Source organism: Xiphophorus hellerii, chromosome 1 (assembly GCF_003331165.1).
Source record: "Xiphophorus hellerii strain 12219 chromosome 1, Xiphophorus_hellerii-4.1, whole genome shotgun sequence".
Taxonomy (NCBI): Eukaryota; Metazoa; Chordata; class Actinopteri; order Cyprinodontiformes; family Poeciliidae; genus Xiphophorus; species Xiphophorus hellerii.
Genome location: NC_045672.1, coordinates 13,292,174 through 13,315,599, shown reverse-complemented (window position 1 = coordinate 13,315,599; position 23,426 = coordinate 13,292,174). Strand labels below are relative to the sequence as shown.

Here is a 23,426-nt window from a genome sequence, read left to right as displayed (position 1 = left end):
GTGCAGAGCACGTCTTTTTTCACCAAGATGAGAATAAAACATATTTCACAATCTATCCTAAAAGACCCAGAAACCAATTATATCAGTCTGTTGCTCAGTGTCGATTTGGGGAAAAGGGCAAAGATCTGATCAGATGAGAGTGACTCACATTCAGTTGTCAGGGATACCCAACAAGACTTGCAGAATAATTACAGAGAAAGATGATCATTGAGGAAGGTAGAATACATATGTATGTCTTTTTTTCCCCCAGATTTTCATTTCAAAAATGGTGAGAGCCATGTTTCCTTTCCCTCCTCTTTACAGTTGTGTAAAATTTTGTGTTGAGCAAGCGCATAAAATACACTCTAGTCATGTGACAACATGCAAACAGACTTTAGGGGGGTGAATATTTTTGTTAGGCATTGTTTTTCACCTCTATCACTCATTTAATCCGCCTTTCCATCTGTTCCCTTATAAAAACATGAACCATAACATGTTAAAGTTGCATGTTTTCAAGTTAAAGCATAAGTACACAAAACAGAATCCAGTGTAGATACGTAAATCTGCTTCTGCCTTCGTCGTATCTTAGGAGCCAGCTCCGGCACCGTGGAGCTCCTTCCTGCTCCGAGCAGCTCTGCCAACTGGACGGTGGGACTGCCCACTGATAATGGACACGATAGTGACCAGGTGTTTGAGTTCAACGGCACCCAGGCCATCAAGGTGCCCGATGGTTTGGTGAACACCAACCTGAAGGAGCCCTTCACCATCTCTGTGTGGATGAGGCACGGACCCGGCTCCCACGAAAAGGAGACAATCCTCTGCAACTCAGACAAAACAGGTAGAGGTCTATGATAATCTGATACGCTGCAGAAAAACGGCATCGCTCTGATCAGATTAACAAAAGTCAGCGTTGTTCTTCAGGTGATAGAAGGCCAACGTTGTAATTATCTTTATGTGTCTTTGAAGGTTCAGACCTGATCTAGCTGACTCTAGATCGTTCCTCTTTAGGTCAGTGCATCTGAAAGCTGAGTATCTGAGGTCAAACCTGTGACAAGTTCCCTCGGCATCTCATTACCTGCCACACACACTTGGTCTGCTAGTTCATGGGATTAAAATAGCCATCGTATCTCTGGCTCAGACTTGCGCCACAGTTATAATCAGTGTTTGTGTTGCGCCAACTGGGTCGTGCAAGCCCTCACTCTCACCTCTGCTCACTGACTGCGCTTCCTGTTATTTTAGAGACTATATGATCAGTCACAGGCTGCCTTGATCCTATTTTCTGTAAAGTCTCTGGTGTGATCAGTGAGCAGGCGGCCGTGGCGGCTCGTCAACTTCGGTTCGGCTGCTTATATAAGAAGGATTACATCAGAACGGCTGCGTCCCGGACAGGACGCTCTGAGGCTCGTGATGTCAGCGCACCATCCGTGACCTCTCTTTAGCACCGAGTCACGAAAGCATGAATCCTGCTCTTATGGGTCACCACACGTTAAATCTTGGTGCTCTAATGAGAACAAAGTAATGTTAGTTTTTTTAAATTATTATTAATTTAAGATGTCAAATTTTCAGGAGATTAAATGAAGAGTAGGGTCTAAACCTGATCTTTTTCCTCTTTCTTCCTACCTGCAGATATGAACAGACATCACTACTCCCTCTACGTTCACAACTGCAGGCTAATCCTTCTCCTCCGCCAGGATCCGTCCGAGGCGGAGAACTACAAACCAGCAGAGTTCCACTGGAAACTCGACCAGGTCAGCCGCCACTTCTCAAACCGAGCCCTGTTTGTGCTCGTACAGCTTTTCAACTCTTTTATTTTATTTTTTTTTACTGTCATGTTTACAGGTGTGTGACAAAGAGTGGCATCATTATGTGCTCAACGTGGAGTTCCCTACTGTTTCTCTGTTTGTGGATGGGACGGCCTTCGAGCCCTTCATGGTCACAGAGGACTACCCACTGCACCCCTCTAAGATCGAGACTCAGCTCACAGTTGGCGCCTGCTGGCAAGGTAGACACTCTGATTCCCTTCAAGTTATTTAATAAGCATTCACAGTTTATTTCAGAGGTTTTCAACACAATCCTGTAGACCCACTGTCCTGGAGATGCACCTCTGTGTCTTATCAGTGACAGTCATTGAAGATCCTGGTTTACATAGAGTGAAACAGACAAATTTATATGACATAATACTATGATATAAATAGAATTTTGAATTGAATTTCAGTTCGAGGTGTGAATACTTTCAGAAAGCACTGTATGATGGTGAAATAAATAAAAAAATATCTAGCAGTACTCTTTACAGTCTGTTTTGCGTTTTGTTTAGTCACTAAATGTTGTTTTTACTCTTCCTGGGAATCTCTACTGATGCGGCATGATCTTTTTATTCTGTAGCATCTGTAGTCTCTCCTGCAAAAATCCTCAACCTTCCTTCCTCTCTCTTTCCCTGCTCTCTCGTTTTCCATCCAATTACAGAAAACTCGGGACATGACAATGACACTGAGGCGGGCCCTGAGACCACCTCAGGTTGCTTAAGTCTTTCCCTTCCTCCTCAGACATGTCCATGTGTCCAGAACGTCCCGCCATGCTAACAGCTTAACTGCATCTTCACGCCATTTTAACTAGAATGACAGGAACATTCTAGATGCAAAGATTGTTGTTTGCTTGTTTATCGACCCTCTTTACAGCATGATGGGCTGTGTATAAGTTTTGTTATGCCGTCCTACCTGTTATGTTGTTTTTTTTTCATTTTCTTCACCACCTTTTTAATGATTTATTTAGATCTTCAGCAGTCAGGAGGTTTGTCCTCTATTTCAGCCAATACTCTGTCTCCAGCAGAACAGAAATAGGAACATAAAGAGCACAAAAACAACTCCGATCCGACTGCGTGTTTTCGTCCATACCGTCAAGTGTGACCTTGTCGAAACTCCTGCATATCAGATAACAAACCTGCAGTTGACTAAAAATACACACATGGCTGAAGGTTTGTTTGACCTTGGGATGTACGGTTTGGGGCTAACGCTGCAGTAATTAAAGCCCAGTATTATATATTATATTTGTCAATATCAACATTTTCCCGTCTTGAAGTTCTGGCGTTTGTCACGATTTGCTGAGAAAAGCAGATAATTTTATTTTTATTTTCCTCTCCTTTATGTCTTTTTGTTGTTGTAATATCTTTATCCACAGTACTTTCGTAGCTCCACTTCATTGATTTAAATGTTGCATGTGCTGAAGGCATACATAAGCTCATCCATCATCTGCCTGTCTCATCCTCCAGGCCTCGGGCCTTTAAGGGGGGCATATACTAACTTGCATGAACTTCATTCATGCCAGCTTTGCTCATTGAGACAGCACGCTTCCATAGTCAGCTCTGAAACATTGAAATCCCCTCTTTAGTAACTCACTTATTTTCGTGTCGTTACTTTCTGAACCAGGCGGGAATGCCCGAATGGCTCAGTTTTTCCGAGGAAACCTTGCAGGCCTGATCATCCGCTCCGGCAAGCTGGAGAACAAGAAGGTGATCGACTGTTTGTACACCTGCAAAGAAGGCCTGGATGTGCAGCTGCCTGAGGAAGTAGCTTCAGCGGTGAAGGTGAGGGAGCAGAGTGGCTCGTGCAGGCTGGTCAGTTGCTTTTAAAGACATACCACACGGATCGTAGCTGTTTTATTTTGTAGTGACTTTTTTTGCCCACCGCACTGATTTATTTATTTTTTTGTAATATCTTACATAGTATATGTAATTTGTTAGAATATAATACAGGAAGATACCAGAACTGCTGTGAGCAGAGCAGAGGCAAACCCTTACTGTGTGAGAGTACTCTGTACTCTGTTCAGCCTTCCTGTTATCTGCCAGAAGTCTTGCTCTCTTCCACATTTTGCAGCATGAATAAATGACAAACACTTTGAAAATTGTTTCCCTTTAAAGAACTTTGTACATGTTTGTTCTTCCTCTGACACTATTTTAAGCACCACAACTGTAATTGACACAGCTAAGAAGCAGGTCTTCTTCTGTTAGTAACAACTTCCACACTGAAGGCTGTTCTTCTGTCACAAGATGCCTTTCTATGTGAATTATAAAAGAAGGAAGTGACTAGAAGGGTTTAATGATGCTGAAAAGCAGACTGATGAGGGTTAAATAAATTTTTAATTGTCTCATAAGTAACCTTTACAACTATGTGTCTGCACATTGTTGTAAAGGCGAATCCGTAGGCGTAATGGTTCAACTTCCAGGGATTTTACACTTGAAGATCTGTTTTAGGTAAATAAATAAACTTTTGGGTTCAGTTATTTAAACTCCTACTTCATTTCCTTCACTTAGGTTGATTTTAACCCCAACCAGTCCTCTCTGACAGTTGAAGGCGACGACATCGGCGCCTTTGACAAAGTCATGCAGCACATCTCCTACTTAAACTCCCGCCAGTTCCCAACCCCAGGCATTAGGCACCTTCGCATCTCCACCACTGTCAAGTAAGTAACAGAAGCAAAACGTAATTTATCTCAGAAGCCTGTGAGTGGGCAGCATGTACACTAAATTAGAGAACAGGGACTCTTTCATTTACGACCGTAATTTTAGGGTATTTGTCAACTCTTCGCCAGGTGTTTGAATGAGGACGCCTGCGTGGCGGTGCCAGACGCTGAAGGCTACGTGATGGTGCTGCAGCCTGAGGAGCCGAAGATCAGCCTGAGCGGCATCGACCACTTCGCTCGCAGCGCCGCTGAATTCGAGAGCCAGGAAGGCGTGACTCTGTTCCCCGAGCTTCGCATTGTCAGCACCATCACCCGGGAAATGGAGGCCGACGCAGAGTCTGAAGCAGCAGAAGGCACTGACGATGACCCCACAGGTAAGGGACGACTGGACCTTTAGACAAGACCTTACAGTTTAGAAAATTAGTAAAATGTTTAGTCGAAGTAAAAAGAAAGCAGTCAGACATGTTTTTAACCAGAGTGTTGGTGTAACTTCAGCTGTCTGTATATTTATTTATTATATGGAGTGGATGTCTTGGTCCGAGCTTTAATTTTCAGTTGTTGCTGATATGTTTTCTTCTTGAATAAATAATCTGAAAGGCTCTGCAGGAATGATTTATAACAGTGTAGAGATACTGTAGCTGGCAATAACTTTGCCTGGAGGATGAGGGAACTGTACAGACGCAATGAGACGGAATCAGAGCTAAGTTGTTTATTTCTGGGCGTGGTAAGCAACCAGCCGTGCCATCTGTCGGGCTTCCACATGGGTTAAGACGAGGAAGGACAATAGACATGCTCCAGAGCCGACACAGACACACAGAGGTACAATGTGCTGTTGTGAGCAGTGCGCCATATGGGACAAAAGGGGCTTAGCAAGATCTGTTGCTCTTACTTGCTTTAATCTGACCTAACTCTCATGACCGGACAGCAAACAAGGTCACAGTTGATGTTAAAAATCATTTAATTTTAGTTGCCGGAGAAATTAATTTGTTGCAACTAAAGTTATACTGCATATTCAAGCTTTGAATCTAGACAAATTAATATCAGATGGCAGGTTCTTACCTTTTATGCCACTCTTAAATAATATAGAAACATTTATAACTAGCTTTTGCCTTGTTTTACTGTGAAATATGCTTCAAATACTGTAGGAAATTCAGTTTGACATCCATCATAAAACAATCTTGCACACATTTTTCATCATAAACATTTCTTTAGATTTAGCATCACAGCTCAGATGAACAATTGATGCTGCAGATACAAAACCCACACTTGTGCTACTTAACGTCCCAGCAATTACCTAATTATAGTACTTCATCTAATGCCACACAACGCAGACACTCAGTTTGTGCTGATGAAGATTCTCTCTTTCTTCCCAGTATGGTCAGTTTGTGATTAGGTATTTCAAGTTGCTCATTTACCATTGCCTGTTTAAGCAGCTAAAACAAGTTATTGCAACTGACCAGCATTTCTTACTTGTAGAAGCAGGTGACTGTTGCTACTCATTTTCTAAAGAAACCTAAAAACCCAACTAAAACGTAGCAGTATCAGGTCTTATTAATGTGGTTTTTTTTTTTTCTTTTTTGCTGGGTTTCTTTCAGTTCAAGAGACAGTTGTGTCAGAGGAGATCATGCACAATTTGGACTCGTGTGAAGTGTCTGTGGTGGGAGATGAGCTGGACGGCGAGCATGAGAGCCTGGAGGTGGACGTCTCTCAGCTGCAGCAGCGCGCCCTGGAGATGAGCTCATCTAACCTGGGGCTCGTCATAACTGGTATACAACACCATAGAAAGATACAGATAGATGGCCTCCACTGAAATTACGCATTTATTTACTTGAGGTTCTCTGTGTGTCTTCCAGGTGTGAACACTATGGCCAACTATGAGCAAGTCCTGCACCTCATCCGCTACAAGAACTGGCACACCGAAGCTCTCTTTGACAGGAAATTCAAGCTGGTCTGCTCTGAACTCAACGGTCGCTACATCAGCAACGACTTCAAGGTTGAGGTAGGAACACTCCTGACAACACATCACCATCGTTTTTATGAATTACTGACACCTCAAAAAGCACTGTTTGAAAGGAGAAGTTTACAGGCGAGGCCTCCCTTCTTTTTAGGTTAATGTGATCCACACATCCAATCCTGTAGAGCACGCCAACAACGCCATGGTGCAGCCCAACTTCATCAATCCTGTCCATCATGCCTCTGTCGATCTGTCTGGTCACAACCTGGTCAACGCTCACCAGGCTTCGGGTACTGAAATCTGTGGAACATTTGGATGTTTTTTGGCTTGTTTTAATCATGCTAACACTGTCTTTGTGTTATGTTGTACAAAACCTGATAAAACTGTGTTTTAGCTACAAGTATCTTACCAGTTTTAATAGGCAGATGGTATTGATGCCAAGTGTTGAAATCAAATCTGTTTAATTAAAGCTCTAGAAATGATCCGGTCTGTTAAAAGGCCGGCGCTGCTGCAGATGGATTACTGCGTATTTAGCCAAAGTAGGGCGTCTGAAACACGAGTTGTTTTTTTTCCCTTTTAGATTCATTTTATGGCGTTGGTTTAAGGATTACACTTGAGCTCAAGTCTGTGACATCTGTACCGGCCATGTTTGGAGCTCGACCTTGTATTCTAGTCTCTGGTATCTGACAAACACTCCCGGTCCAGAACAGAGATCCTATCTGGATCACGTTAGGGAAAGTGGAGCAGTTTGTTGGGAGACTGGAAAAGCTATTTAAAGAAAACACACACACACACCTTGAGCTCCTTCATGTGCAGCTCTGACACACCGTGGTTGCTGCTGTCCTTGAAATGTTCTTGCGCCTTCCTGCGTAAAACCGGAATCCTTCTATCAATTTCCCCCTGCTGCTTTCTGATCCGGGCTGTTTTCTCTGCAGTGGTTCCCAGCGCTGCCACCATTGTCATTGTGGTGTGTGTGAGCTTCCTGGTGTTCATGATAATCCTGGGCGTGTTCCGCATCCGAGCTGCACACCAGCGCTCCATGAGAGACCAGGAGAGCGGCAAGGAGAACGAGATGGACTGGGACGACTCGGCCCTCACCATCACAGTTAACCCCATGGAGGTAGAAAAAAAAGAAAAAGATGCAAAATGAGATGAAATATTTCACAACGAAAGATTGTTCAGCTTTAGACTTGATTAGTGATCCTGTGTGATGCAGTGACTGTGTCCTAGAAGCCGTGATGGAGGGACATTGTTGCAGAACTTGCATTTGAAATAGGAATGAATCAATTATTTTTGTGGGTTTTTTTCACTGTTTATGGCTTTTATTTTAGCCAAGAGAAAGAGGTTTGTTGTCCCATGTAAGCCACCATTATAAATCTCAGTATTTTGGCAGGGATAAATATGTGAAAAAATGAAATTAGATCACTTTTTGAACAAAGCATAGCTAAAGGAAGCCCTTTTTTGAATAAGGAAACAAACAAAGGATGCATGTTTTGAATTTCTATACATTCTGTCTTGTATAGCACATTTCAACTATACAAGAGAGTGCTTTACATCATAGAAACACAAAAATACAAAGTTATAAACGACACCATGCAGTCAACAGTTGCAAAAACCAGTAAACATTACATTTTGATGAGGGCCATCACTAACCGAAAATAAAACTTAGAAATCATCAGATTTGAAGCACTTGCTTAGCCAAGAACAAGATGGCTGCTGTGAGTTCTCCCACCATAATTGTTTCTGACTCCCGACAGATTTTATATGTAGTGCTGACATTGATGCTGCGCGTCACCTCTTTTTATCACGCACACATTCATTTTAAAAACAGCTGCGTGGGTTTGCGATGGACATGTTTTGTGAAAGGGGCCGGAGGCGACGTAATCCACGTAAACGGCAGAGCAGAACAGAAACTAAACACACAGAAACCAGAAACTTGAAAACAGATGAACAACAAACCGGACCACAGCTCAACGTGAGGATGACTGAAATGCAAAGAGGAGACAAAGAAACTCACGACTAGGCAGAGGCAGAAAACAAGAGGTAAAGAAAGTACCAGACTAACAAAATGAGAAACTCTCAAGCTAAGATCAATAACTGTAAATGCATGAAGCTTAACCATAAAACAGTGTTGACAAAAATTGATGTTCACAACCCCTTTAGGTCCAAACTGGCTGAACTGTTTTGAAAAAAAAAAAAAAGAATTGGTACAAATTTGAGTGTCTATATCAGCCAAACTTTTGGAGGCATCCTCTAAAAGCCCCAGGGCACCTCAATACAAATGCACTGATTTTTAAGTTCTTCACAATTATGAACTACTCTTTGTTGATCTATTCTATAGCATTAGTAACATCAACAGATAGTTTTAAAATGTTGTAACATTCTATAAGATAATTTTCTAGTGTTAAATGAAATAGAAATATCTTGGACTGGATGACGCAGTGTCATATATGCATAATATAAATCATAGTTGGCCACGAATGACTGAATAGTGACTGTGTTTGTCTGATTTTCAAGCAACTATATTCAAAATGAAATGTACATTTTTACACTAAATCCCAAAAAGCAGCACCAAAAAAGTGGCGATCAATTTTGCAGTGTTACAAGCACCTCTATATCACCTTTCAATTAGACATTACAACAAAACTGGGTGTAAAATACCCTTATTAAGTAAGGGTGCACCAAAAAATCGTCCCTGATTTCCTCAACTTTGGGAGATGATTGGTGGATCCTCACATGTGAAGCCGACCTGATCCACCGATCCCATCTTCCTCAATAAAAATCTAAAAATAATCTACTGTTGCTCCGCTGTGAGAGACATTTGACTGACAGACCCACCAGGTTATTTACGTCTGCAGTTATCAATAGTCACCCCACCGTTTCCAACTCTTACTATGTTTAGCAACAATTCAGACAAAAGAAAATTGGTGTTGGCCAAAATTGGAATTGGAAGGTCAGGCTTTTTAAAGATTTTTAATCTGTGATCGGCGAGAAAACAGCAGTCAGTGCACCCCTACTGTTAGTAGTCAGGGAGGGGCAAGTTGTTTGAAAACTGCTATTAAAGCTGCAATCCATTCGCTATATTCGTTTTTGCACTCATTTGCCATCTCTTCTCCTCTAAGATCTCGAATTAGCTGTCAGGCCAACCCTGCATTTTATGATGATGGTAGCTGAGGGATGAGAGGAGATCATTAGTAGAAAAATGCAAAACAACTACCAGTGCTACGTAGACCACAGACGAGCACCTTTATGTGCAAACAAACACGTTTGGGACGTATTTTGCCCGTTTTTTGGGTTTTTTTTGCATTAGTAACCAAACTTCCCCTCCCCTTTTTTCCTGCACCCTGTGATGCAGACGTACGAGGACCAACACAGCAGCGAGGAGGAGGAGGAAGAGGAGGAAGAGAGCGAGGACGGGGAGGAGGAAGACGACATCACAAGCGCTGAGTCAGAGAGCAGCGAGGACGAGGAGGGCGGTGAGCCAGAAGACCAGCAGGGGACCAGCAGACAGCAGCAGCTGGAGTGGGACGACTCCACCCTCACCTACTGAGACACACCAAGCCCCCCACACATGCTCTGACACACACACACACATAACCAAGCCACAGTCACCGCTTTACGCACCCCTCCATGCAGTTTCATGTCTAGGAGCCATGATATATATATATATAAAAAAAAAAATTAAAAAAATAAAAACGACGACAAAAGAATAAATAAAGTATAGAAGAGTCCTTCAGCGTATAGGGTCAAGGCTTTCCTGTTGTTATCTTCGTGGTGGTACTCAGTGTAGTGTAGTCATCACCGGATTGCTGATTTTTACTTTATGTTTTTTATTTATTATACTTTTTAATTCCCTGGAAAACTTGGCCTACATTTCTTCTGGAGTGTGTGAGGAAGCCAGCCCTGCACTTTATGTTCTCAGTCAGGCTTTCGCGCGGAGATCCTTTTAGATTTCCCGATCTATGTCCTGTGGCTTAACGCTTTTAGGGTCGCTTGCCATGACTTCGGTTTTCTTGATTGTAGTCCACAGTGGAGCAGTTTTATCGAAGTAGCCTGCAATCTCTCTTTCTCGCTCTCTTTTTTTTTTTATTTTTCTTATTTTAGTGCATGAGGAAAACTTGGGAAGTCTTACGTGTAGAGAAATGAATTGCTTTTTAAAAGGTTTTTTGTAAATATAAAAACAATGTAATTAGTCGATGTGTTTAGTGAAAGCCCGCTCAGCAGGGCTCGATATCTTAAAAAAAAAAAAAAAGAAAAACACGCCGTATGTAATGTAGAATATTTGTGTCACCGCAGGCTGTAGCATGTCGCTGAATTTCCGCTGAAGCTGTTCCACCGTGCTTTTCCCAAAAGTCTGCCTCGTGATGAGAAACCCAGGACTGTTAACGCGGAGGTTTTCGTGACAAGGTGGTGTCCGTTTTTTGACGTTTTCTTTCGATCGTTTTTCGCGAGAAGTGAAACCGGTTCCTGTACTTTTCTCGTGAGCAGGAGGATTTGACAGGTTTTCGCTCCGTTACTATCGACGACCAAAAGCGCCACAATCTGAAAAATAAATCATTTCTCAAACCTTTTTATGCAATACTGACTTAATAAGCAAAATTTGGATTGACATACAAAGAGTAATGTCAATAAATTACTGATTACAGAATTAAATGTGTAAATTATTGATTTTAAATTTCATAACATATTAAAATCAGACAAGAATTTTATAATTTTATTTAATTGTTTCAGATTTTCTGTCATCATGAAATAACTTACTGTTGTAAAAGATACCCTAACATCTGATTGGTTGGCCCGTACCACAGTTTCAGCCTGACACAATGAATCAGAGTCAGATTTTTTAATATTTTTTAAAATTTAACTTCCTGTCAGTTGCTTTTAAACATCCAACTCAAAGCTATTTTGTATCATAACTGATGCATCAGGCGTTTGTGTTTGTTTATTTGTTCTAATGCCTTAAAACCAATTGCCACCGCAGGACTTTGAAATATTTCAATAAATTCTGAAATACTTCTTATTTTTAACATTGTGAATTTAGATATTAATCAACCAGCTCCACAGTTAATTATGCTTCACATAACATTGTAATATTTAAATAATAACAGCTAAATCACTTCCTTTGTCTAATGTTACTGAAACGATTAAGACATATAAATATTTAATAAATGACTTATTTATTAAATTGTGGTGTTTTTGGCCCATCAATGCGTCACGCTTTGCTCCGCGTGCACAGGTGGCAATGCTCGACTCCTGGCGTTCACCTCATTTCGTTCCCGGTAGAACTCGTCGTTGTACAGAAGGAATCTTTTTATTTTATTTTTCAGATCAGCTGCGCTTGTTTCACAACATTTGGTACTTCTGCAGACGGCAGGAAAGCAAGGCTGCCAGATTTTGAAACGTGGGTCCCGAACTTCCTGCAAGTGAGGAGTTTGGACCAGCAGAGATTTGCCTCTGCACCTCCACCGAGGTTCGGTGGTGGTGGTTGGATTGTTTTTCAGAGAGAAAAATGAATCTTTGCTCCACGGTACGGCTGTTTAATCCTAAAATGATCACAGGTTTATTCGGTGCATTTTGAACCTATTCTCCTGCTCCGACCCACATCACGGATTTTGCTCTATTTCAGCAGGAAAACACTTTAAAAATGACTTCTTCTTTTTTTTCACAATAGACCACTAGACTTTATTGTTCATGGAACCACACTGGTAGAGTTGTTCCTACATATTTGTTTACATTTGGTAAACTTAATTTTCCTGCTGGAGTTTAGTATAAAAGCTCATACGATCGATTGGGAAAATGTGACCAGCCTGTCTCCTCTCAGACACTGTTGTCCGTCACTGTTGTGTACATACATATATATATAAATATATTTGTCTTACAAAACCAGAAGATGACGATCCTTTGCGCTTTACTCTAGTGTGAGGGTACTAAAACCTGCATTAATTACTAGCAGATTTGGGGCATTGCATGGCGCAGAAGTGGCGTTTACAAAAAGCATTGTGGCTGGATTTTGGTTATTTTTCCTTTTTCTTTTTTTTTTGTTTTGCATGAGTCTGTTTTCAGAGGCCAAATCTGATTTTCTTTATGGGGACAGAGCTTTCTTTTAAAGAGTTGGTTTTTTTGTGTTTTTTTTCTAATCTCCATTTAATTGCTTAACGACCAGTCTCCCTTCCACGACGACACGTAAAGCACGGGGCCAGGTCTGAGCCAGCTGAGGTGGGGAGTGCCTTTTCGCCATCGTTGCAAAATTAGCAGGTCTAACAGAAAAATAAAAACAACAAAAAAAAAACACATTTATCCACTTTCTTTTATTTGTGGCATTTTTTTTATTGTTTCATGCTAGATTTCTTACAAAGCTGAGAAGATGGGGTTTTTTCAGCTTGTAGTGACTGTAGTCCACCGCTAGTTTTATTGAAACTACAAACATTCTACATTAGATGTCATGTGTCCTTATTGATGTGTAGAGAAAGTAGATCCATATTGTATCTTCTATAGATATTGTACTGAATCCACCTTTAAATGATGTACAGTCCATGAAGAAATCGCTTTGGCAGCATAATGTGGGCGTACTAATAAATTTTGCTGTCTGTGTACAGTGGAAGGTGATTTTTTTTTTTTCTTTCTTTTTTTGAACCGTGTCCCATCGCCAGAGTTGTTGAGAAGTGATTCTGAGGGCAGCATGAATTTTACGCAATCGCAGTAAGGCCTGCCATCTCCAAAACTCGCATCCTCATCGTGTCAGACAGTTCAAAGTCCAGTTCAAAAGTCAGTAATGCTTTTAACACAAGCCTCCGCCATGACTCCAACCCCCTTAATCCGAGTCACTTCTTGCCATAAAACGCAGCCAGGCCGTAGCGCCCCTACTAGGAATCAACTTTGCATGAGCCACACGTCTGTGAATGTCCCGTGTGGGGTTGAGACGGAGAAAGGAGTCTGTGACGCACTACTGATTCTCGAGATTGTCTTGTTTCACACATCCATCACCCTCCAGACCAGATTGTTGTTTTTCATTTTATTTTTTTGCTGTTTCTTTTAAAATGTTGCTCAAATGGACAAACGGTTGTGATGTCTGCATAAAAATGTTGGATGCTTCCTTTGTTGCTTGTTGGAGCCGCTCTCACTTTCCTAGCAGCCGGTAGGCGGGTTGTAGCCAAGTCGACGCTCGCTCTTAAACAAAATAAAGGATGAACTGATGGGATGTAAACACTTCCTGTCCTTGTTTTTTTTTTTTTTTCTTCTTTGAGTTGTTACAATAACTGTGCCACTGTTTAAAATGCATTTCTGGGATGGAATAACACACCCTGCATGCAGAACGTCTGGAGCAATAATGCCCTCTGGTGTTGAGTAAAAATTGTGCAACTTTTTTTTTTAAGATCACAGGTTAATAAAATTTAAACGCTGCTAACATGAACATTACTGAAGATTTATGGAGCGTGTCTAAAAGCCAGGAAGCCAAACCATAACAGGACATACATCAACACACACACACTCTAATAAATAAGGTCAATTTAGAGATAATTAACCTAACAGTTATAGTTAGGTTAAGGAGGAGGAATAAAAATAAACCCATTGAACTTTACCGCATGATGCATACCCTCCCACAGCCGCTGGATACAAGAATTAACTACAGCTAACATTTAAAAACTGATGTTTAATGTATTGATTCCATCGTAATGATTGTGTGTGAAACTAATATTTTTTTTGTCCTCCTGTAACATACTGATGCTGTTCTAGCAGCACTGAAATGAGAGTTTTGCTCAGTTTAGTCACTAAAATCTCCACAGAAAAACACTAGATTGGTTCTAATTAAGGTGATCAAGGGCTTTTTCCAAAATGTATTTTAATATACGGTTTAAAAAAAAAGAAGTGTTATTCTAAATACAATCAATATTCATCACGGATGTACCGGTATACTTTCTGGAAGTAAATTATGATACTTGTAATTTTAAATCTGAAATGCACAAGACTTCACACATGATCAATATAAAGACCATTCTTACTGGACCTGTTGAGGAGCGGCTCTGTACAATCAGAAGTCACATTATGCTTCTTACAGCAAACAATAGACATCATGCGAAGTCCAGGTCAGAAGGTTTTCGTACCAATCTTATAGCTTGGGCCTTTTGGAGATTAATTTACGCCAATCTTTCCAGCATAGGACAATCGTACAACACTGAGCTCTGTGGTTTTTTTTTTTTTAAAAACAAGAAACAGCTGTGTAAGTTTGTTATTGTTGCTTTGTCAGTAATACAAACAGGGTTCAAAACTGTGCATACAGGTAATGGCTGAAATATAAGTATACAACCCCAACTGTTTTTAGATAAGTTCCCATTAGCAACTAATATCTCATCCATGTGTTTTTCAGCATCTGTTAAAAGACTTTTGGTGAAACTATATTTTATTCATTTTCTTGGTAGAATTGGTAGTTTATGTAACTTGCCCGGTTCCTGGCATCACATTTCAAAAAGCTTTGAAAAGCTATTCAAACACATCCAGTTTGGATTTGTTTTTTAGGAACATTCTCTCGTTTGAACAAGCTGTTTCCAAGTTTCAACCGTCTCCCCTGCTGATTTCAAGTAAATTTAATAGTAGTCATCCTCCTTATTCATTGTTCCACTTTGGGCAAATATCTAGACCCCAGCACGATGCTACCAACACCGTGCTTAGCACTTGCCTCACCTTGATTCCTACTAAACGCTCTTCTTGTCACAATAAAGTCAAACTGATGATCCCAATTCTTGTGTTTAACCACGGTTAAAAATAATAATAAGAAATCAAATAATCATTAAAAGACCACAAGTAATGATTGTCATTCTAGCTTGAATGATGAAGTTCAAGCCTTGAGGCAGCTTTATAAAGGCTCAGGATGATCATTTTTTATCCAAACAACTTCAGTTTAATTAAAACCTTAAGAGTCTATGAACTTTCAGGTTGTAAAACAGCACACAGCAAACCAACACTACAAATCACAGCACCGTCGTCTTCTACATTCATTTGCATGTATTCGTACCGACTATATTACAATTTTACAGACTTGGACAAATAACTGAAATTTACAAAAGTTAAGAAGTATAAAACAATACTATTACATTTTTTTTGCATCTATAGAAACACTAAAAAGTGCACAAATTTTTTTTGCAAAACTTGATTAATTGGCACACTTCTTTTTTCTTTCTTTTTTTTTTTAATAAGAACAACAAAGAGTTATAACTGTAATTTTGTAAACAATCTATGCTTGGGTTTTCACCCCAGAACTGGCTAAGGCCATAATTTTGTCTTCCGACCCTGAAAGAAAAGGAAAGAAATACAAGATGAGCGTTGGTAATTGAACAAACCGAACAATAAGTTAATAAAGATTTCCATAAAGTGTTTCTGCTCACCCAGGTTTGCAGTGACTTTTTCAAACTGACTCAGAGTCGCCGTCGCGTTTTCAGCCAGGAATGTGTCATCCTCTGGAGTGAGCTGTTAGGAAAAAAAATACATCTACAATGTCACAACCCTTTAAAAAAAAAAAAAAAAAAAGATCAGTCTGTCAACATCATAGCTGCCACATGACTAAAATAAACTGCAACGGGAATTTTGCATGGAAACATTAGCAGAAGCCACCGAATCAGACTGCGCAGTGCGGGGTTCGTCACCTTCTCTCCCAGCTTCCTCAGGGCCGTGAGGATTTCCATTTTCTGCTGCGTGTGCACGTCCCGAGACATTTTCCCCACCATCACGTCTCGGTCCATCTGCCCAGAATGTCGCACAAAGGTCGGACAAATTTCGGGCAGAGCCATGGAAAAGAAAAACACGATGCAGTGAGTGACGTGAGCCAAACGCTAATCAGTCAAAAGATTTAACAGCACGAATGATTCTAACAAAGCTCCATGAAGACTGACAGAGGAATGGGTTCACGACGATAAGAAAGAGCAAGCAGGTTTTGAGGCAATACATTCAAAACCGAATTTAGGTCTTTTACAGCCTTTTTGACGCCAACATCAATATAACGACGCAGGCTTGGCCATGTAATCACGGATCTGATCTGGGCTTTGGTTGTCTGCTGTTCGGTGGAGCAATGGAGTCTATCGGCTCTTCAGCACTGGAGGACACAAAGCGGTGAGAGGTGCATTTATTGGTAAAACCAGGAGAGAACTGAGCAGCAAAAGAAATGTTTAGGAGGTTTAACAATTTGACAAAAAGGAACAAAACCAATTCTGAAAATGCTGCAGTCAACCCTTGAATATACTAAATGTGACTGACAAAACATTCTGACCATTTCTCAGGCTGTGACTGATCGGTGCATGTTTGAAAGTGTAACTCAAACCTCGGCGAGTCGAGTCCTCAGCTGTCCTGGCTGCTTCTTTGCAAAAAGTCGGATCACCTCGGGGGTTTTGAATGCTTGGCTGATGGCAGCTTGGATTGCCTGATGAAGATAAAGACTAAAACAATGAGATAGTGGGACAAATTTAGAAATACATTTTCATTTTTATGAGACAATCTCAAATTTAACCACAGGATCTTATAATTTTATGTGCCAACAACTAGGTAGCTGAAAGCAAATTATGCAACTTCTGAGTCATTATTGTCAGATACTCTCATAATTAGGGAATAGCTAAGTCAAAATATTGACTTCTAATACTATGATTTTATATTACAATTGTTAATCTCATTCTAACTAATTCATTTGATTATTCCTTCATGTTTGATCTGCGAATGGTACAAACTAGCCATTAACCTCCACAACTAGCATTCGAATTACCAGGTAATAAAAACAATAAAAGGTATTTTCTATTATATACGAGTGTTGATTATCATCCAGGACATATAAGTGCTTGAGTAAAGGCAACTGGACTTTTTCTCCTGTTTCTTAAAGATGTTTCATCTCTTATTCAAAGGGCTTCTTCAGTTCAGAACTGCATGGGTTAGGTTATTGTTTTCATCAAATTAAAATTAATTAGCGCTTTAGAAAGCACTGTCATACCGCCAAGTTTAAACTTTTTCCAAGAGTAAATTGAGATTTTATGCAACAGCATCACAGATTTTACAGCATACATGTGAAGGCCAAATTCTAGACAAACATATAGAAGCTCTTTAATAACAGTAAAAAAAAAAAGATTCCCTGTGGATTTCCTGTTTGAAACTTTAGGAGAAACGCCTTCATGTTAAGTTAAGAGTGTTTAAATATTGTTTGATTTTATGTGTCAAATGCCCATGACATAAGATACAATTTTTTTCATCACGGAGTGGGAGTATTACTTCTACAAAGTAATAAGTACTTATTAATAAATGTCCCTACCAGCTGCATCCCACTAAGTTCATCCACCAGTGTCATGTCTCCTGTCATTATCTTCTTCAGTGAGTCATTGAATTCCTCCAGCTGTTCCAGTGTCTCTTTCTTTGTCTCCTCATATTCCTCCTCGTCCAGGTCCTCTCTAGAAAAAAAACAAAAAAAACAAAGAAATGATAAGGACCTTATAGAAGATGAAAGGTTAATGAGTTTATTGATTGGTTTATAGTGCACCTGCATTCCTCCAGGTCCTGAAGCTGCTGCATCAGTCTGTCAAGCTGTTCCTCCATGTTCTGCTTCAGTTTGCTGGTTTCGGACTTACCCCGTGATGCCATTCTGTTAAAATTATGTTTCCAAACTCTGGGTAACAGATTTAAGGAAGCAAATTAACAAGCAACAGATCAGACTGGCTGACATTAGTCAGTAAGTCCCAAACAGACTGAACTGGATGCCTGGTGAAGCTTGTATTCACCGTGGCTGCTATCTTTGGTCACTATTCCTGATTATTTTACACAATAAATCCGAAGGCTCAGATAAACATTGATACTAACAGCAAGCTAGCATGCTAAAGCAAAGCATCTCACCGTGAGTTGTCTTTGTAATAACCAGTTATAAACAGGTGGTAGGAACGAAGGACGTTCGCTTCAGGCTAATGGGAAGAACCATAAAATAGCGAACAGAACCACCGCATAAAAACCCATATAAAAAAAATGACTACTTTAGTAAAAAGACTGTTTACTGTTTGTCTCGAGTCGCATAAGTCTTGAGGATTTGTGACCATGAACGTAACTTCAGAACGTGGGTGCGGCTCTCGTAAATTCTGTCCAATCAGATTTGTCTATCTTTACGTAGCCCTCGACGTCAGCTACGTACAGGAAACAGCTGACATCCGCTAATAGGAGAGCGAAACAGAAACTGCATTATTTTATAATAGGTACGAAAACGTACTATTTCTTTTGAACACTGACTGTTATTTTTCGTTTGTCTTCTTAAAAATAATGTTGGTTACCTCCATGTTACTAACTTATAGAGCTAACAATCTAAATTACGATGGGAAATTCAACTTTAACGAGACTAACACATGTTAGCTCTAGTTATAGCTCTGCTATTTTAGCCTCTCAGCATAACAAACCTCCAGTATTTTCTCTTGGTTTTTTTTTGTTTGTTTGTTTGTGCCTGGGTTTAAAGGGACTACGTTAAATCACATCTGAGTAGTGTCAGCTGCTGTGTTTGTTGCAGGGCAAATCCTGCACCAGTATGAGTAATGGAGAATCCCAGTACATCCAAAGTGGTTCTGCTGGCCTGCGGCTCCTTCAACCCCATCACTAACATGCACCTGAGGATGTTTGAGCTGGCCAGAGATCACCTGGAAGACACAGGTTGAAGCCATTTAAGATTACATCCTTTGTTTTAGTGTTAATGAGTTTTTTTTTAGTGTCAAAAATGGATCTTAAAATGAACTTGGAGCCCGTGAAGAAAGGGAGAAATTTGTGATGTGCTTCTACCGTCTTCTGCCTGACAGAACAATCCTGCAGCATCATCTTTAACTAAGTGGGAAGTGGAGTATTGTTGCTAAGATCAACAAATAGTAAAAAATAACAACTCTCGGACATTATGATTTTCCGTATTTCTTCATAGATCCTTTCCAAGCAGTCGGGCATATTTTTAAAAAAAAGTACACCCTAGTGATGTTAAATTCATACAAAATGCCCACAATTGTAGAATTTAAAGTGAAGGGCTGCTTTCGTTTTACATGACTTACTATACAGCAGAAGACAAGGTTGTGGTTAAAATATCTACAAATGCATTTAATGCTGTCTAGCGCTGAAGGCCTCTTTTAAGCACTGAAATCCTTACGCAGTACTAAAGTGTTAATTTTAAACTTTAAAAAGTGTTTTTGAAGAGTTGGAAACTGCATAAATTATCGTTTGTGTTACTTCATTTTGCACAGTAGTAAATAATGCACTTTTAAACTTGGTGCAAAGTGGAGGAAAAGACACCTGGTCTATTTGAGGCTGCCCTGCAATTTTGCAATATTTCTTCATAACTCATTATTGTTTCTATTCTTTAATCATCTCAAATCATCTCCTAACTGTGGTTTAAACACCAAAACCATATCTCCTTTGTGTTTAAGGTCAGTACAGTGTCATAAAAGGAATCATCTCCCCGGTGGGCGATGCCTATAAGAAGAAGGGTTTGATTGAGGCCAGCCACCGGGTGGAGATGGCCAGACTGGCCACAGAAAGCTCAGAGTGGATCACAGTGGACTCCTGGGAGAGCCAGCAGTCAGACTGGGTGGAGACGGCTAAAGTTATCCGGTAAGTTTAAAGTTCACAAAACATTTTTTCTCTTGGATTTTTTTTTTCATCGTCTGACTCTGTTTTAGCTATTTTACATCTATCTGTGCTGACAGCTGGCCTTTAAGCATATTCACATTAGATGTAGTGACGCAGGAGAGTATGGCTTAATTTGAAACTTTGGTAAAGTCTTCCAAAGGTTTGATATCATTTTTATTGTATCTGAGTTATTCAGACTTTAGACCTTTTAATTATTTCTTTATGCAAGAGTTGAACACTTCCTGTTTCAGACTCTATGAAATGTTTCTCAAGTCAGCTTTCTTGCTTGGAAAAAAAAAGCTAATTTAAAAATAAAGGTTATGAGGAAGTGGAAAATGTGACAGATTGAATTTATAAGTGCAAAATAAAAAAATTAATTGGACTGTTGTGACAAAATGTATGTGGAGTAATGTTGATACCTTTAAGTAGGCTCAGAATTAGTTGGAAGTTAGGCTGCATGTAAACAGTGTCGCATGTTTACAGTGCGACACACTGTAGACATGCAAATATTTATATTTGTAAATATGCAAATATAAAGTGCATATTTACAGATGCACTTGAAAATGCATTTCATTTGTACATTAAAGAAAGGGTGATGTGATTATAACGGTGCTTTGTCCACTAGATGGCAATATTAGGTCTGTGTGATATGGAGACATCCAGGGCAGGAGCCTGGAAGTGCAGCTATGTGAGCAGAGCTGCTATAATAAAACTTCTTGAGCAAAAGAGAACTCATTATTTTCAAACATGAACTTAACAGATAAGACGGAAGATTTTAATATATTTTCTAGATTTGTACAATACTCTCCCCTAATTATTTTCCTGTATTTTTGGATATTTTTATTAACACATTTCGAAGCTGGATTTTGTTCTCATTACCATTTGGAGCAGTGAGACACGATCACCCGGGTATCAAATTTACAGTACTTTATTAGGGTCTACATAGTTTGACGGCAGCTGCAGCACACTCTAAACTATTACATTAATAGTTAACTGATCCTTTGTCTTGTTACTTCTCAGAGATTCTGACTCTCTCCTTTAGTAAATATAAAATAGCATAGAAGCTAATTGCTGGGCCTAAGGGCTTCTTTCATTCAGTCATTAAACATTTCCTTCAGTTTTAGTTGCAATGCTGAACAAGATATTTAGGAATTCGTGAAATTGCGACTGGGGAATATTTTTGCTCAGAGAATATTTTTTGGCTCATAGATCAAAAAGACCAGCCTGTAACCTGCAAGATGTTTTCATAGAATAATAACAGATGTAGATTTTTGTCTTAAAACACATATGGATTGAAGGGATTTGAACAGCTGCTTTTGACTATGTAGCTGTTTTAGTCTTTATTCGTACAGGCATCACTATGAAGAGCTGCTCGCTAGAGAACATAACAGGGACAACTGTGGACACCGTCAAGTATACGAAGAAGAGACGTATAGAGGAGAATTATATAGCGAGTTCAGTTCATCACAGGAAAAGAGGTAAGCTATGAATATATGTAAGGTTATGTAAGTAAATAGATGTTGTGTTTTTGGCGTTCTTGCTTATCTACAGCTTACTGCGTTCTGCTGAAGTGAAGGAATGCAGTTTTTTTTAGGGTGTGGGCACTCTGTCTCATGGTCTGGACGACAGCCAGTCACAACCAACAAAGTGAATTGTTAGAGTGAAGCAGCGTGAAAATTGCCTCTGGGCCAAAAGGTGGTATTTACAGATGCACTTGAAATTAAAGCAAAACTGCGTCACACAAGAGCAAAACAATAGCTGGTCATGTGAGCAATGGTGTCATGAGCTTGTCGTTATCATTAATTAAACTTAACCTGCATTTAAAAAGCATTAAAGGTTGTAAACAGGTTTTATAAAAGGTTTTGTCCTTTGTCAGCAAAACTAAACCAAAATTAAACATCTTTCATTTACATTTGTATTTACTTACTTTGTTTTTATTCATTTTAACATCAATAGGCACACATATTGATGTTATTACAAAGCAACACCTCCAAAGAAACTGTGTGATAAATCCCATTTCATGGTCTGAAACAGGAAGTGTTCAACTCTTGCATAAAGAAGGTATTATAAAAAGTTTTTCTCCAGCTGTGGAGAAGTATGCAAACCAAAACGTATACAAAAACTTTTGTTTTTCCAACATTATTTCCTGTCTTAATATCTACATGTTTTGTCTATCCATCCATTTATTTGTTTAACAATCATCCATCTATCTAATGATCGATCTGCATTTCGTTCTTACTGAACTATTTTTAAAATGGTCTAGAAACAGACTGGGAACTGTGGAAAATTCAGTCCTTTGATTCTACAGAATCTTAGTTTTATGTCGAAGTTGTCTTCTCATAGATCTTTGAACAGGTGTTGCTACACCCCATCTGAGCTCCTTCAGAGCTGACCTCCTTGTCCCTGTGCTCAGATGGCCCTCAGCTGATGCTGCTGTGTGGAGCAGACGTCCTCGAATCCTTTGGAATCCCCAATCTGTGGAAGCAGGAGGACGTCGCGGAGATCGTGGGTCGGTACGGGCTGGTTTGCATCACCCGCAGCGGCGGCGACCCACACAAGTTCATCAACCAGTCGGACGAGCTGTGGAAGTATCGCAAGAACATTCCACATCGTCCACGAATGGGTGATGAACGATATCTCAGCGACTCACTGTGCGCCGGGCGCTGCGTCGAGGCCGAAGCGTCAGATACCTGCTGCCCGAGAGCGTCATCCACTACATTCAGGAACACGGCCTCTACAGCGCCGAGAGCGAGCAGAAAAACGCTGATGTGGTTCTGGCACCTTTTCAGAAATACTCTGATGCCTCTACAAGCGGATAGCTTACTGACATGTATATGAAAAGACAGAAACCGGTTGTGAAGCTGAAACAAGTCGCACATTTTATTGATGCTCTCAATAGTGCCTGCTCCACAGATTGTAGTAATTGAATAATTATAGTTTCATTTTTGCATTGTCAAATAAAGCAGCTGAGCTAAGGTTCAACTACAAATAAACAGTTTTATACTTTTGATATTTTGTACAAAAATTGATCCGATAATTTTTATTGAATAAAAATATACTTGAATGATTCTGACACTGCTTTAACTCTGTCACCTCATATATTTTCACTCATGAACTGGAACTTTCCATCTGCACTCCCCCTTCCCCTTTTAAGAAGCCAAAGTCTCTCTGGAAACACTTTTTGTTGGACTAAGCAATTTGTGCCACATTAATAATAAACAGGTTTCTTTAATTTTAACCTGGGGAGTTCCCTCTTTATTCTTGTTGTTCTAATGCGGCAGAGATTGAAAACTGATAATTATTCAGGGTCCTAGTTTTCGTGTACTCCCTATTTTTTTCTCCTCTACTTTTGCATAAGGCAAAGGTACTTTGTTTGCATACCACCATTCATGCACACGCTCATTAAAAGCCATTTGCAGGAAAATTACATAAA

General features: G+C 39.9%; 3 protein-coding genes across 4 annotated transcripts in view; 2 read left to right on the top strand and 1 right to left on the bottom strand.

The window, feature by feature from the left end:
- clstn1 (calsyntenin 1) overlaps positions 1–13,591 on the top strand; it is a 35,461-nt gene extending 21,870 nt beyond the window's left edge. The window contains 12 exon segments of the mRNA XM_032572381.1: positions 569–817; positions 1,606–1,727; positions 1,819–1,981; positions 2,443–2,493; positions 3,402–3,559; positions 4,286–4,434; positions 4,564–4,808; positions 6,030–6,200; positions 6,288–6,433; positions 6,543–6,678; positions 7,324–7,508; positions 9,744–13,591. Coding sequence (XP_032428272.1) covers positions 569–817; positions 1,606–1,727; positions 1,819–1,981; positions 2,443–2,493; positions 3,402–3,559; positions 4,286–4,434; positions 4,564–4,808; positions 6,030–6,200; positions 6,288–6,433; positions 6,543–6,678; positions 7,324–7,508; positions 9,744–9,938 — 1,970 coding nt within the window. The 3' untranslated portion in view covers positions 9,939–13,591.
- A 972-nt stretch (positions 13,592–14,563) lies between these two features.
- On the bottom strand, positions 14,564–18,439 carry lzic (leucine zipper and CTNNBIP1 domain containing). 2 transcript variants are annotated; one of them, XM_032572413.1, is made up of 7 exons: positions 18,242–18,439; positions 17,892–17,993; positions 17,667–17,802; positions 16,695–16,793; positions 16,024–16,119; positions 15,766–15,847; positions 14,564–15,670 (listed from the first exon to the last, which is right to left on the bottom strand). In XM_032572413.1, the coding sequence occupies exons 2-7, from the start codon at positions 17,990–17,992 to the stop codon at positions 15,615–15,617; spliced, it is 570 nt and encodes a 189-aa protein (XP_032428304.1). In that variant the 5' UTR covers position 17,993; positions 18,242–18,439; the 3' UTR covers positions 14,564–15,614. The 2 variants fall into 2 exon arrangements, with proteins under 2 accessions (XP_032428304.1, XP_032428294.1); XM_032572403.1 differs by having other exon boundaries at positions 17,892–18,017; positions 18,242–18,438.
- A 60-nt stretch (positions 18,440–18,499) lies between these two features.
- Positions 18,500–23,229, top strand: nmnat1 (nicotinamide nucleotide adenylyltransferase 1). Its single transcript, XM_032572392.1, is given in 8 exon segments — positions 18,500–18,591; positions 18,897–19,036; positions 19,792–19,975; positions 21,346–21,364; positions 21,366–21,471; positions 22,407–22,597; positions 22,599–22,643; positions 22,645–23,229. Coding segments are annotated over 7 exon segments (828 nt in total). The 5' UTR covers positions 18,500–18,591; positions 18,897–18,921; the 3' UTR covers positions 22,813–23,229.
- The last annotated feature ends 197 nt before the right edge of the window (positions 23,230–23,426 follow it).